Source organism: Falco naumanni, chromosome 7 (assembly GCF_017639655.2).
Source record: "Falco naumanni isolate bFalNau1 chromosome 7, bFalNau1.pat, whole genome shotgun sequence".
NCBI classification, from domain to species: domain Eukaryota; kingdom Metazoa; phylum Chordata; class Aves; order Falconiformes; family Falconidae; genus Falco; species Falco naumanni.
In genome coordinates, this window is record NC_054060.1 from 19,265,876 (window position 1) to 19,281,461 (window position 15,586).

General features: G+C 40.6%; 2 protein-coding genes across 12 annotated transcripts in view; both read left to right on the forward strand.

Annotated features, from left to right (window-relative positions):
- The window catches only part of RNF111 (ring finger protein 111), a 52,429-nt gene extending 42,353 nt beyond the window's left edge, over nt 1-10,076 (forward strand). For 5 of the 11 annotated variants that reach the window (XM_040601550.1, XM_040601551.1, XM_040601552.1 and 2 more), the window contains exons 11-15: nt 3,890-3,982; nt 4,906-5,001; nt 5,843-5,970; nt 6,535-6,565; nt 9,675-10,073. In XM_040601550.1, the coding sequence (XP_040457484.1) occupies nt 3,890-3,982; nt 4,906-5,001; nt 5,843-5,970; nt 6,535-6,565; nt 9,675-9,818 (492 nt within the window). In that variant the 3' untranslated portion in view covers nt 9,819-10,073. Of the gene's footprint in view, nt 1-3,889; nt 3,983-4,905; nt 5,002-5,842; nt 5,971-6,534; nt 8,312-9,674 lie in introns of those variants that run through there. The other 6 variants (XM_040601549.1, XM_040601554.1, XM_040601546.1 and 3 more) reach the window with 5 other exon arrangements.
- Nucleotides 10,077-10,376: 300 nt separating this feature from the next.
- Nucleotides 10,377-15,586, forward strand: CCNB2 (cyclin B2). The gene is made up of 9 exons (XM_040601556.1): nt 10,377-10,503; nt 11,538-11,666; nt 11,747-11,872; nt 12,264-12,434; nt 12,526-12,684; nt 13,010-13,246; nt 14,135-14,275; nt 14,871-14,981; nt 15,283-15,586. The coding sequence occupies exons 1-9, from the start codon at nt 10,474-10,476 to the stop codon at nt 15,385-15,387; spliced, it is 1,209 nt and encodes a 402-aa protein (XP_040457490.1). The 5' UTR covers nt 10,377-10,473; the 3' UTR covers nt 15,388-15,586.

The window sequence follows — 15,586 nt, forward strand, 5'->3', positions numbered from 1 at the left end:
CTGCACTTGGTTGTAAAAATTGGGAGGGATTTGGAGGTATAGGCCATTAGGCCCCAGTATGTTATGGTAGGTGTGTGCTGGGCAGAGTAACATCACTCGGAGTGTAGTCATACAAGTATAACAGCTCTAAGAGTTGCAATTGTTCCATAGAAAAAAAGCCAACAAACTTGCTGTAAAGTATCTGAACACTTACCTTAAGGCTGTAACTTAAGGTAGCTGTTATAGTTCAAGGTGAACTTTAGGTTTGAAATAGCCTTGATTAGCTGCATTAAATTTAACTGCATTTTTCAAATAAGGAAAGGCACTCTTGTGATGCAGCTGCTGCTTTTTTTCTTAATATAAACATCAATTACTGTTCTTCAGGTTTTGGTAGAATATAGGCTGTTGCAGAGCTCTCATTTTATGTTCCACTCAGACACAGATATAGTTGGGTTTTAGCTGTGCAGCACATGTTCCTTAGCACAGTGTTTATGAAAACTGCAACTTTTCCTTGTTTGATTTTGGCTTAAGATATTAATTGGTCAGCTTTATTTCCTTTTGGGTATTCATGTGAACCTAAGCAGTTAACTGGATAAGCTTAGTGTTGGGATTTATTTACTATGTATGAAGATCTTATATAAGTATGAAGATACTTAAATGTGAACCATTGAATAAAAGCTTGGGATGGACAAGATTAGTAGTACCATGCAAAGGAAGAATTGCTTCATGGACTGTGGCAACTGAAAGGCAAAAAGATCCTGGAAAGATGGAAGGTGTTTAAAGGAAGGTAGCAAGGAAGAAACTATTTCCTGCAGGTTAGCTGTTTCAAGCTCTTTCAGCATGTTTGTGTTCAGATGTAGCCTTGAATTTTTTAGTTGCTGCAAATTTTTGTGGTAGTGGGAGGTGTCAGTAGAAGAAAGTGTAAAACTAAAACAGATGATACTTGTTCTACAAGTAGCAAACAGTTCTTAGCAAACTTGTACTGGAATGTGCAGGTCCAGAGTAGGTTGCTTTGACTGTATCCAAAAGAATATATACGAGCACTTAGTGCAGACTGGCATTACCTTAAGCTCTTCCCTTTCTTCCTTAGCTTTGTGCCTTTCCTTTTTTCTTATGTTCAATATGAAAACTTCCTGAAATCACACCTACGTTTGTGTGTGGAGATGTTTCAGGAGAGCTGAAATCTCTTTGCATTTGAAGCTCGATGGTAACTGTCAGAGGGATTTTAATTAGATTGTTCTTAGTTGGGCATTACTGATAGTTGTTTCTTGCCCATGTTTTCTGCAGCTTGTAGTCAAAAATGTAGTTAGTTAAAAGTCTTGCTATGTTAGTGACTGCTTGTTCTGCAGGCATAGAAGTGCTATTTTTTTTCTTCACGAGATTTTTTTTTCAAAAGACGGTGTTTTACTTGCCCAGAAATGTAAGCTGCACTCTCACAATATTTTATAAAAAAGCCTGTACATAATTCATGTTCAGATAATTTTGCAGAGCTTTTATGCCATTCCCCATCAGGATAATATAAAGGCCCATTTATCAGCATGAAAATGTATTGTCCCACCCAGTGTTTTTGTTGTTCGAGTAGTTTGTTGTGGTATATACTCTTGAGAAATTCTTGGTTGGTTTTGCAGCATTAAAATTAAATTTAGTAGGTTTTTTAAATAGTCTCCAGTAGCAGAATTTGTTCCAAATAGGAGACCTGTCTGCATGTCACTGCAGCTGGTAAGCTCTGATCTCTGAGGCAATTGGAACTGTAATTCTTGCATTACAGCAGTACACCTGTGACTTTCCAGCACCTGTAATGATGCAGTATCTCTGTTACCAGAGGCATTGTTTTCCAACAAACTGTTTCCAAATCCTGGTGAATCAAAAAAACAAGCCATGAAAGTCACTCCTGAAATTTGGGTTAGGTTTTGTGGAGCCTTTCCTTTCCTCTGAGCAGAGGCAATCGATTGACAATGTCGTAACAGGCAATGGAAACTTCCAAGTGATGCCAGACAGCTCTCTACCTAGTTAGAAACCTGTGACAAGAGCTATGTGCGTAGTTGGATGAGCAACCTAGTTTTTTAAATGGGTTTTCTGTAACTGGAAGACAAAGTAGAATTACTTCAGTGGAGAATGGATCATAAATCACTGATTATCTGAGACAGATTTCTTACAATGTATTTTTTACAAATTGCCATGTTTTTAGTGCGCTCTCCCAAATTCCTTTTACAGCTGCAGTTTACAGACCTGTGACACCAATAGATTGTTAATTACAGGAAGTGTTCAGGTGTGCAGATGAATATACATATCTTGTGATATAAAATTCTATATTTGCAGTTGTATTGAATCCACGTATTAGTATATAATCTTTGTAGATACACGCTGCGTATTGCATAACAACTTAGATCTTTAAATTGATACAGTGCTGCACTTTGCAGCAGTCATCCTGTCCTGTTTCCCAGCTCTAATTAGCACCAGACCAACAGATACTTAGGCTGCTTGTGAGAGAGGCACTCCCTGTATTAGTATTCTGGAAATAGTCTGAAAGAAAATTTTCAGTTTCTATTACTCTGGTTTGTAAGAATCTAATACTAATAGTGTCACTGTATTTGTAGCTTATATTGGCACTACACGGTCATCATTTAGCAAGCACCTTGTGAACTGCTTTAAAATATTCTGGTTTTCTTTTCTGGAAAAAAAATAGTATTTAGGGCAGAGAAATCTTTTCTGTCCCTGTCAGCTTTAAATTACTGGACTGGATTTGAAAAATGTAGAGAGGTAGCTTATTGGCCTGTTAACGTTATGCAAGGAACTTCGGCTCTGCCTGTGCTTTCTCACAAAGCATTAATTCAGTTTTACACTTTTACATATGGTAAGTTTAGAAGTGTTTGCTGGAAATAAGAAAAGCCATGCATGAATACCTGACTTCATGAATAATGTCTGGGGTGTCTGACTTGTTGACAGCCTCATGGGATGAATTTTGAGCTGTCATGCAGCAGCAGAGATGTTACCAGCTGATAGCAGAGGAAGGAAGATAGTACTTAAGCACTTCATGTTATTTCCAAATGAACTGCTGCTTACAGTCCTCGTATCAGTTACGCTCTACATGATTAAACACGCTGAATCTGCTGGTCGTTTGGGTTTTTTTTACCTGTTTTAAAAATTGCTGCTAATACCGTTATTCGTTCACCATGGGGGGGTAAAAATGGACTGCAGAAGCCCTGCTGTGGTGGTGGTCTGCTTTCCTGTATGAACAGCACTGGTTCTTGATGTGGCTGTAGGTGTGTCACTGGACACTGGTTATTTTTTTCACTGCTTGTATCTCTTTATATGCAAGGAAGTCAGCGGCTGCTTGAATTAGAGTGTATGTAGAGTTGCCTGTGACATTAGATCTGAGTTTTGAGTGTTACTGTTTTTTTTATCTGCCTTTAAATTTGAAGTGTGTCTGAAGATGTTGTTTTGAGTAAGATAAGGATATTGTCTGTTTTTTCCAGACTGAGTATTTTAGCCTTGTTTCTTCTGCGGTACCAAAAATTTGTATTTTGAGAACCTGTAGCAAGTCCTTCTTGTAACTTCATGCATGGCTTTTAGGTGTTTTGTTTACAAATATAGGTAGATATTTATGGCAGTTTATATAGAGTTGGTTGAGATTTTGAGACCTGGGAGGTGAGACCAAGCAATATGTAATGCAGATGTGGAGAGACTGTAATAGAGGATCTAGTCTCGCTTCTGTTTTGCTTCTGGTTATGTTTAGAGAGCTCAGAGTGGTGATAAGTTACGATGTCAGTTGGAACTGTATGCTCAAGCTGAGGGGTATAAATAATAAGTGATTCAATAAAAGCAAAAGGATCTTAAATTTTACAAAGTGAACAGTAAAATACTGAAACTGTTCTGAATAGGTTTAACTTAACGTCTGCTGTTTGAATAGGTACCAGACATGGCGGGCTACCCTCACATCCGTTACATTTCATCGGGATTGGATGGAACATCATTCAGAGGCCCTTTCAGGGGCAATTTTGAGGTTTGTAATAGAATAAAACTAGATATATGTCAAAATGTGTCATGAGGGAATATGGGGAGGGTGTATGGTAGACCTAGTTCTATATATAGATGTAAAAGTATCATAAAGAAAATACCCTTTATTTATAGAATGACCTCACTATCGTGAACTGGGATAAAAGTGTATTGAGCAGTCAGTCAATAAAAGGTGCCCTGGACAATGTAGGCTTAGGTGGTTATCCTGCTCTGCCCACTCTCCTGGTAGTAGGTGTAGTAGTCACTAGATATGTCGGTAGAAGGTAGCGGTGTCTCTGAATAACCATGCCAGGATCCTCCCAGTGAGGGTGAAACTTGGCAACTTCAACAGTGCTGTCCTGTTTGTTATGTAGTGCAGGAATTGAAACTGAGGGAAGAAAAGAAAAAAATAAAGGAGAAAATAAATGCTATCAGATGCAGAGAGTTAATGACCTAGTCCACTGAAAACATCTTCAGTGACATCTCATGGTTCTAATAAACTCATTGCTGGAGAAAAATAAATCATTGTATTTCAACATAAGCAACTTTTTTTTTTTTTCTAGGCCTTAATGACTGTTAGAAAGCAAATATTTACGTAGTGCTTTTTAATTGTATTTTCCTCATTAGGCACGCAAGTACGTGTGAACATATCGATAACCATTCCTAGCTGACAAACAATTTCTGATTATTTTATTTTTTTTTAATAGTAGTGTTTCCCTGTAACTTAAGATACCAGGCAGTGTTGTGTGGATTTTCCTACAGAAACCCATCACTTTTCCCACACAACGTACTCCTTTTTGTTTTGCTTGTATTTGAATAATATGGGAATTGAGTTTGTCATTCTGCAAATGGGTTAGAATAAAATTCGTATTTGCTGAAGGTAGTTGAAATAACAGTTCTTACACTATTTATTCCTTGATAATTTTTTAGGAGCTGATTCACTTGGAGGAACGATTAGGCAACGTTAATCGTGGAGCAACACAGGGAACTATAGAAAGATGCACATATCCACATAAATACAAAAAGGTGAGGATTTCCCAAATTGTGGCCTGTCCATATTTCTTTGTAAAATGTAATAATGTTTATGTCAAATCTCCAGAAGTGTCAGCTTCAAAGAGTGCATGTTTTCTTATTTTGCAATTTCAAGGACTGTAGGCAAAGCTTACAATGCCGCTTCTTTCACAAAGAAAATTAAAAATTTGTCCCTAGATAAAGACCTACAGTAATGTGGTAAATGAAAGTGGTTTGATATGATTTAATAACTTGTCTAGCAGTTATGAATAACCTTGTGAGCAGTGAGATAACTATCGGTAATAGCTGAATTGTCAACAGACTTCAGTGATAACCCATCAAATAAAGTAAGATTTCATTTTTGCAACAAATTGTTCATGATGCTTACTTGCTTGGTATGTATCATTTTAATCTTTGATCACATTAGGAAGCCTGGGACACTAGGAATTTTTGAATCTGTTACAGAATTTTGACAACTTAAACTCCAACTGAGAGACAACTTATTATACCATATGATAGAATTCCATCCATCTTTACGTAGTGTTCTTTCACACTTGATAAATAGTGACTTAAGATACCAGGTTTGAAAGGATATTTTTTTTTTTTGCCTCTTCATGAATGAAAAATATCTTCCAAGTAAAAGGTCTGGTTGCAACTATATGAAATTAATATATTCACATAACAGTAGTTAAATTTGAAATGTCCTGTGATTTTGCTCCAAGTGCTAGTTCTCGATTGTTTTGGCTCAAGTACATTTGAATAAATCTTACGAAATGTTTTCAAAGAAGTATGTGTTGAATATGTATTAAAAACAGATTTTACTCAGTTTGTCAATAATGTCATCTCTACTAATAAGGTAACAACTGATTGGTTCTCACAGAGGAAACTGCACTGCAAACAAGATGGGGAGGAAGGAACAGAAGAAGACACAGAGGAAAAGTGTACCATCTGTTTGTCTATATTGGAGGAAGGTGAAGATGTCAGGTAAATAGTACCACTGAAAAGATCAGAATGTACTGTTAATGTCCTGCCTTTGAGGCCATACTTGAACATGGTACACACTCTGCAATACCTAGGTTAACAGTTACAATTAAAGACTTACCTGTCATTAAGCCAATAAATAAAACAAGTTGCAACTGAAAAACATGCATTATTCAGTCTGTATTGCCTTTGGGTAGATTGCAGGTTATTTTCTTGTGGTCTTGCATAAGTTGACTGCCTGTCTTATAACATGAGCCCAAGCCCTGAATTAGTGAGGACTGTCAAATGTAGTTTTTATGGAGTAATGCTACTTCAGCTGTAACAGGTTTAAATCAGTGTGATACAGCAGAAGCTAGCTGATGCTTGACTACTTTGCCTGTATCCATTTCTTCTTGAAACTAGACAAAATGCAGGTCCAGTTGGAAAGGCTAGTGAAACTTCTGGAAAAACATGCACATACAAAACCAATAAGCACCTCAGTAGCAAATCCCACATGACTGTTTCCCCAAAAGGTATCTGATACAGAAATGCTTTACTAACACTGATGTTTTTCTGTTCTGATGACAGGCGCCTTCCATGTATGCACCTTTTCCACCAGGTATGTGTAGATCAGTGGTTGATTACTAACAAGAAGTGCCCCATTTGCAGAGTGGACATTGAGGCTCAACTGCCTAGTGAAAGTTGACACCGCTTTCCAAAACTCTTGTCCTCCCTCTCGCTCCCTCTCGTCCTTCCTGGTACTGCAGTCAACCAAAGATGGCATGACTTACCTGCGCAGATTTGGAAGCATTGAACCTAGAGTGCTGGCTCTGCTATATGGTACAACTAATGCTAGACCTACAGTTTATGTAGAAGACAGTTGAGTTTCAGTGTATTTATAAAACTTTTTTTTTTTAGGTTTTACATTTTTTCTTTTAATTCATTACTGTATTTTTGCATGGTTCCTTGTATTGCATTTGTTTGCACATATTATGGGCTTTGTGACCCCAAACTTGCAGGCAAGATTAGCTGCTTTAGTAAGTAGAATTGTGTGGTCTTTTTTTTTTTTTCTTTTTTTTTTTGTTTGTTTTACATAGTATCAAGCTTTGAAAGTATGATTTCACTCATTACTAACCTCGGATTCCTTAATTTAATCGATCGTATATTTTTAGTTTAAATGTATAAAGATCATCTAGAAAAGGATAATATTATGTATTGAGACATTCCTTAATTAGGAAAAAATGGCTGCTGTATATTTACAATATCAGTTCTGAGTCAAATAACATCCTTAATACTGGGAACAGAATATGAACTATATTCAGTTTGACCGATACGTATAGCATACTCATCACCAGAGTTTTTGTCTGATAGGATTTTTGTGTTCATTTTTAAAATTTCAGCACAATGCAGATATATTTGAATGTCAATATTAAAACATTTAGACTGCTGTTCAGATTGTATTTATCATTTTCTTCCTATGTCTAGAAATTTGAATCCCTAACTTAAATATTTTGCTGCTGTGAAACAGCTCTAGTGAACACTAAATGTTGATTTCAGTTAGCTGGATTTTAGATACTTGCAGATTGAAAGAATTATTAGGGAAATGGAGAAAGAGCTTAGAATCTGTTTGGTCTTCTGCTAACTTAAGTTGAAATATCTGCGCACATTGAAGGGTTTTGGGGGGGGGGTTGGGGTTTTTTTTGTTTGGCTTTTTTTTTTTTAAAAATATAAAACCATTCAATAAGGACTTAGAGCTGCAGGGGTTTTGGTTTTTTCTGTTTTTTGGTGGGGTTGGGTTTTTTTTTTTGGCAGGTATACATGCATTCATAGAACTTTTAAGGATTCCAGGCTTGTCTTGGGATTTTTATTAGTTTTAAAGTTAATAAAGTTAGCTAAATCCACTTGTCTCTTGTTTTATTTTTCATTAGTAAATTGAAAGCCTGTAAATTTCTGTAGAAACTAGACACAAATTATGTGGTTACCTAGTTTTTGCCTTGATCATAGATTCCCTCTTTATAAATTACCAACAGTCCATCACTGATTGAAATATTTTCTATAGTTAAGATTTGCTGCATAATATAGTATATAGAATTAAGTTATAATGTACTAACATTTCGCCTTTGAAGGAGGTTTTAATCCACATCAGGATTCAAGTTGCTCATCAACATTCTTTCACATATAGAATAGTTTATAGTTTATTTAAATGTGCTCAACATTGCAAAATGCAAATGTGCAAAAACATTGAGACAGTATTACTGTCGCTTTGGAAAAGATGTTCCTCGGGGATCATATACAAACATGTCAGTAAGCTTGCATTAAGCCACCTGCTTTGTAAGTGGATTGAATAATAAATACCTTCAGTTTCTCTTGTCTTTGTCTTTCATATTCAGATTAATTGTAAAATGGTTTACAGTAAACCTAGAAGATTAACTGTTTACACAAAAAAAGTGACCCATTTATAAATATTACCTTATCTAATTTGATGCCTGTTTTTGTCTGGTTAAAGCTGCTTCCTTTTTTTTTTTTTCCCCTAATCTGTTAGGAGTAGCATTTGCCAGTGCAGTGTCTGTTGCTGGCAGCAAACTTAACACCTCTGGCACTGAGGGTTTAAGTGGAGAGAGGTTTTATTCCAGCATGTGTGATAAATGGACGTTGTCAAGCTTAATTGCATTGCTTAAAACTGAACTGAAAACCACTTTGTGCTTGTACAATGGGGGATATGGGAGAGAAGCAACATGTGATTTGACTGCTTCAAAACCTGACATGGTTTTATGGTAAAGCTTCTTGAACATTTGGCTGTAGGAAACTTAAAAGTGAGTATGAAGTTGAAGCTGCATTGGTAAAAATGAATAAACATAACTGGAAGGACTGAACAGACACTTTGTGTTTGTCAGTGACTGTTGAAAAGGAGGGATGTTAGTTGACCATTGATGCTTGAAGTCTGATGATACTCACTTGCAAAAGTTTCCAAGAAGGTACTTGAGAGTTATGGGACAAAAGAAACCCCGAAACAAAACAAACAAAAAAACAACCAACAAATGGGGCCTCTGAAATAATTGAGACCCTGGGTATGTGGTAGAATCTATTTTGACTTTCTTACAGGACAAAGAAGCACAGGTTTGGGGAATTTATTTATTATTTTTTTTTTATTTTACCTTTTAGGAAATCTTGTATGCACCTGATTTGGGTGCCTGGTACTAGAGGTATTTTAGTGGTCCATGGATTGACTTGTTTTATAACTGCTACTGATATTGTCTTGCTTTTAAATGTATGCATATCATTGTAATGTGATGTTGAACACTTACGTATTTTCCAGGAATCGCAGTGTTCTGATCTTACGTGCTATTGCAGGGGCTAATAAAGCTGCAGCCTACTTCTGTTCCAGAAAGTTGTGGCTTAACCATAATTTAAGGGAAGGAAAAAGAATAGGCTTTTGATTTGGAGAATTTCCACCACTTACTGTGCTTTATATGCTTAGATGCATTGCCTTAAGTTTTCTGCGGCATCTTTGACTTTGAAGATTCTCAACAGTATGCATCAAATTACTTTTCATATAAAATTCCATTGTCAAGAAATCCTTTTGTATGCAATAAATAAAACGTTAGACTGGTATCATTCAAAATCTGTTTCTTACGGAAGTTGGCTTTTTTTTTTTCCCCTTTTGCCTTGTGTTCCCTCTGAAATCTTGGTCTAGTAAAAATTCTTTTGCATACATGGCGTTCTTACAGGTGCTGACCAAGAAAAAAAGCTGCTCAGTGAAGGATCAGCACTTAGCCACAGTTAAATGCGGTGATAAAGAGAACCATCCGGATACTCGGGAATTCAGGACAGCTGACCTTAGGAAGGTTATAAAAAAATCTGTGCAGATGTGATGCGAGTAAACATGCAATGCTCGTTTTGGGAGGTGGCAGAATAGCTGTAGCTAGGCCTTTCTGTCAGTGGAGGCAGTAGCAGAATAGTCGTTGTTGGACTTTTCTGTCAGTTTAGGCCACCGCAGAGCAGTAGGAATTACAACTTTATGTCAGTTTAGGCAGCTGCTGTGGCGTTGGATTCCCGAACCCCGGCCCAGCGGCTCAACCAAGCTCGGTCCTAGCTGCCCCCCCTCCTCCCTCACGGCCTGCGAGAACCCTGAGGGAATTGCTGCGGCGTGCGGCTGGCTCCATGCTCTGCTGAGCACCCGGCTGCTCTCCGGCCGCCGTAAGCCCCCCCAGGCTCCCCGGCTCTGAGGCTGCTGCCAGCCGGGGGCCAGGCGGCCAAGGGCACCCGCGGCACCGGGGCCCCGCCCCCCCGCTGCGCACCGGCCCGCCTGCCGGAAACCGTTCAAACCGTTTCCTGCTTAGGAGGGGCCTGAGAAGGCGAGCCAATCCAGTGCGTGCATCGTACGAAGCTGCCCAATAGGCGAGCGGGAGAGGGGATTTAAAAGGCTCCGCGGCGGCGTGAGGCTCCAGTCGCTGGTGCTGCTGGAGGTGGGCGAGTCTGAGTGAGAAGGGGGGCGAGTGGCCACGGCTGTCCCTTATACTCTTTGCTATGGCGTTGCCGGTGTCGCGCCGCGCCCCTGTGAGTATCGCTGGTGCGGCGGCAGGGGCCAGCCGCCCCTAGATCCTGCCGCCCTTGCCCCTGAGGCAGCTGAACGCGGGGGCGGGGTGCGCTCCCCTGAGGGGAGGCTGGGGGGGGGGGCGCGCCCCTGAGGGGAGGGGATGGGGGGGAGCGCGCCCCTGAGGGGGGGCGCCCCTGAGAGGAGGGGAGAGGAGGGGGGGGAGCGCCCCTGAGGGGAGGGGGGGAAGCGCGCCCCTGAGGGGGGGCGCCCCTGAAGGGAGGGGGAGGGGAGGGGTGGGGGCGCGCCCCGGAGGGGTGGGGAAGGGGGGAGGGGAGCGCGCCCCTGAGGGGGGGCCGCTCCTAGCGCCTTAGCGGCCCGGGAGCCCCCCTGTGCCTCTGTGGTGTGGGCATCGGCCGGAGTGGAGTGGGGCCTGCCGTTGAGGCGGGGTTGGGGGGGCGGGGAGGGAGGGGTTGGGAGCTGGGGGGGGGGGGGGTGGGGGGCTGAAGCCGGGCTGAGCTGTGCGTGAGTCGGGGCGAGGGGGGCGCGCTGCCCTCGTGTCCCCCGTTCCCCCCCCAGGTTTGTCCCACTTCACCTGGCACTGCCCCCAGCTCGCACCTGGCCTTCGCCTCCCGCCCCTCCCCCTCACGGTGCGGGGGATGCGGGAGGGAGGGGGGGATTCCAGAGCCTCCATGGGAAGGTGCGTGAAGGGGACCCAAGAACCTGTTTTCTACGGTGACAGTTTAACCTAAACTCCCCAAGAAACTCTTTAAACCTGGTGGCTTCTTTGCTATACGTAACAAAGAATGCTTATTTTTGTACGCGTAGTATCAGCTTTCTCACTTACATGGTAGGTAGCTAACAAAGGAGTTGCTTTGTTTGTCCTCTGAGCATATGGGAACGGGTAGGAAATAAAACTGGTTGAGTAACGGATAGGGATAACACGTGCAGAGGTACAGCGGTACGGGGATGGTGAGTGCGTAATGGAGTTAGGCTTCTGAAAATTAAATATGTTGGTTTCTGACTCTAAGCTGTAATTTGAATTTTATTGCTTTAGGTCACTAGAGGGATGGAGAATGCTGTGATTGATCTTAAAAGTAAAGCCAAAACTCGCCTTGCTGGTAAAAGGGCTGCTTTGGAAGAAATAGGAAATAAAGTTGTGACACGAGGAACCCATGCGACTAAGGTATAGGAACATTTAAAATCTAGCTGTAAGGAAAAGATGCGTTACTAGTTCCATGCTAATAGTAAATGTTTTCACTACAGAAAACAGAGTGCTGCAAAGCATCCACAAAACCTACAAAAGGCCCCAGTAAGATCGTAAATGCAACTGCACTGCCTAAACCTCCAGCTGCTGCAAATCAAACATTGAAAGAAAATGGTGTTCCAAAGGTAGGAAGTAATGATACTGCTCTGATTCTTAATTTGTCTTGCAACTTGGAGCTCTAACTTCAGAATACATAGGATGGATCTCGCTTCCCTGCTGAAAAAGCAACACGTCTGCACTGAGGCTTTGGTTTAATGCATGTTGTACTTAAAGAATAACTTTAAACTGGTACAAATAGCTATTGAAGTACTGAATGGTTTCTGCTTTAGCTGGCAATTATTACAAAGTCTTCCAGTTCTGTTTGTACAGCATCTTAGTGAAAGCTTGTCACGCTAGAATGCGAGCTCAGTTTCAACTTCTTCTGTCCTAAGAAATTGTACTAGTAACTGGAAAAATGTGGAAACGAAGGAGCGTTACAGCTTAATAAATGTGTAAGCGCTATGATCTGTTCCTTAGGTTCTGTCTCCTGTCCCTATGGATGTGTCTATGGAAGAGAAGGATTTGTGCCAAGCCTTTTCTGATGTGTTGCTCAACAATGTAGAAGACATTGATGCTGATGACTGGGGGAATCCTCAACTGTGTAGTGACTACGTAAAAGATATCTATCTGTATCTGAGAGAGCTTGAGGTACGATATATGGATTCTTTGCACTATATGCTGCTTTGCACTATAGTGTTTATTTTGTTGTGTTTATCTCACACAGCTCTTTCTCCAACAGCTGCAGCAATCAGTCCACCCACATTACCTTGATGGGAAGACGATCAATGGACGTATGCGCGCAATTTTAGTTGACTGGCTTGTCCAGGTCCACTCAAGATTCCAGCTCTTGCAGGAAACACTGTATATGTGTGTGGCAATTATGGATCGCTTCTTACAAGTAAGATATTTTTCAACTCTTGTTTGGGTTAGGAGGCTCATTCAGTGACTGTACTTTTAAAGGAGTTTAGGATTTATGCTTTCTTCATACATTTAAGAATCTATAGAACCTGCTGGCTGTGTAAGAGCTCTGTATAATGTAGCATCTTAACTGCGGCTGCAGTTCTCTTTGAGCCTGTCATTGTAGGGACATTTCTGACTCAAAGGGGAAAATCTCATTTATGTTATAAGAATGAGCACTGTTGTACTGCTATTTTACACTGACAAATTAGAATCTGTTCAGAGTTTGACACCAAGGCCTACTTCTTAAAACTCCTGTATTTCAGAGTCATGCGGTATCTCGCAAGAGGCTTCAGCTGGTGGGTGTAACAGCACTGCTTCTAGCCTCAAAATACGAGGAGATGTACTCTCCTGACATAGCAGACTTTGTTTACATTACTGATAATGCCTACACCAGTGATGAAGTTAGAGAAATGGAGATTACGATTCTTAAAGAGTTAAACTTTGATTTGGGACGACCTCTTCCAATTCACTTCTTAAGAAGAGCATCAAAAGCTGGGAAGGTGGGTACTTGTCCTCATTGTCTAGAACTTACCTGTATAAAGTCTGTTAGGATTGCTTCTGGCTTTTTATCATGTGATCTTACTTGCTTTCTGCTTACATGCTGTATGTAGGAAAAATTCAGCTGTGAAACTCCACCATGTGGATTAGCATGATAACGTCACTCTGTCAGCCAGTAGCAGTTCACATTTCTGTTCACTGAGGTCTGTGTTCAATCTTAGTGGCAGTAATTTTACTGTGTTAGGGTAAATTAAACAAGGGTTAAAAGCAGAACCCTTGCTTTTAGAGTAATCTTTTGTCTGGTGATCAGGTGTTTACTTTAGTAAAAAGTGAGCAGTGTTGCAGTTCATAATTTTTGGATACAAATATTTTATTATTTAGGAATCAAAAGATGAACTTCCTCTTTGACCTGACCCCTTTTTCCCTCCTCAGTAGTTACGCTCAAGTGAACTGCCCACACTTGAAGTGGGCTTCAGGTACCTCAACAGACCACTAGGGTAGCTCTTTAAGTTAGCGGACTGCTTTAGTAGGCATTTCCTTAACTCATTTTACACTACTGCTTCTCCTATGCCACCATTGCCTGCCCCCACCCCTCACCAAAGCGTATTACATATACACTTGTACCCCGGGTTGGGCACAGCAGTGCCTGGCACTGCAGTTTTCTGTTAAAATCCTCATTTTGTATCTAAATTGCAAATGGCTGCTAGACTAGACTGGTTTGGCCTCTGGTCTTGACTTGGAGGCAAGTGCCTGTTAGAGACTATGGTCCCTAAATAAAGATTTTGTTGACTGTTGTTGTTTTGTCAGTTAATGAATGCAATAAACAATCCCAAATTATTACGATACGGTGAAGTAAGACTTCGTGAATTAACGAGCTTTCAATCTGATAGGCTGATGCGAAGCAACATACACTAGCAAAATACCTGATGGAGCTGACACTGATAGACTACGACATGGTTCATCATCGTCCTTCAGAGATTGCAGCTGCTGCGTTATGCTTGTCCCAAAAGATTCTGGGACATGAAAAATGGGTAAGTATTTTAATCTGATTCATTTTTAACAGTTTTTTCCTTTAGTCAATTGATTGAACCATTAAAACCACAGCTTCAGAAAATTGCATTTAGGTCAGTAATAATGTTGGCGATCAATGACAGTTGGACAGCCTGATGCATAGTTGCAGACAGAAAATGGAATATACCACTAAAAATGTTCTTTTTCTGCGTGAACACTGTCGTAAGAAAGGATTTTTCTCCTGAATGTATTGAGTTATGGAAGGTCACATTGTAAGTAAAGAAGGTAGATTTTCCTAATCTCACAGTAAGTGTAGAACAATGAAATCGTGGACCACAAATAGTGAATTGTAATTCAACTAGGGGTTACTCGTGCAAGGGTTGCTTCTTTTATCTTCTGTGCAGCACAGAAACCTGCTTCTTGGCATTGATGTGTCCAGACATCTACTATGTGCCAGATGTTACTCTGGATCTGTCGCCTGAACTGACAGTACTGCAGTGCCTAGCACTCAAGGCTAAGCCGTGAAGCTTAGGGCATTTGCTGTCTGAAGTGATCATGCCTTGAGCAGCAATCCCCCACCTCCTAAATCTCACGTCTCTTCCCGTTGTGCTGCAGGGTACGAAGCACCAGTACTACACTGGGTATACAGAAGACAGCCTTGTGATGACGATGAAACATATGGCCAAGAACGTGGTCAAAGTAAATGAGACATTAACCAAATACATTGTAAGTATAACTGCTTAAATCTTTAATGTTGTAGAAATGCCTGTGCTGCATTTTGTGGCTCTGTAGGTAAATGTTCTGTATATTTTCTTAAGTATATGCTATTCTTAAAGCCTGCGAGAGCAAGTTGCATTAGTAGCAACTCAAAAAGTGTTTGACAAACTGCTCTTGCTACGTTGCGACCCAGTTCACTTGTTTGTTTGCTTGTTTTCCAAGCAGCTGGGCTAATTTCACCTGAAATTATCTGCCTGAACATTAATACTCTATGTGTAAATCTTTTGTAACACTTTTCCTTTGTCTGCAGGCTATAAAGAACAAGTATGCGAGTAGAGAACTACTGATGATCAGCACAATTCCTCAGCTGAGTGGCACGATTATCAAGGACCTGGCTTTATCACTCTCAGGATAACCCTAGGCAGCCACATCCTGGTGGTATATGCACTTTGTCCTTATTCGCCTGTTGAGGCAAAACTACTGTTCTTTTTAGGATTCCAGCATTACCACAGACATTTCAGACTCGGAAGGTGAAATTTTAAATGTGCTTTGTAACGCGACTCGATCTAGAAATAAAGCTCCTCTCTTTTAAAAAAAAACCCAAGCAACAAAAA

Bases quoted from the DNA above. Each gene is read 5' to 3' on its own strand.
- CCNB2 (XM_040601556.1), top strand. From the start codon at position 10,474: ATGGCGTTGCCGGTGTCGCGCCGCGCCCCT. The intron at 12,685-13,009 runs GTAAGATATTTT...CCTGTATTTCAG, and splicing joins TTATGGATCGCTTCTTACAA to AGTCATGCGGTATCTCGCAA. The intron at 13,247-14,134 runs GTGGGTACTTGT...TCAATCTGATAG, and splicing joins GAGCATCAAAAGCTGGGAAG to GCTGATGCGAAGCAACATAC.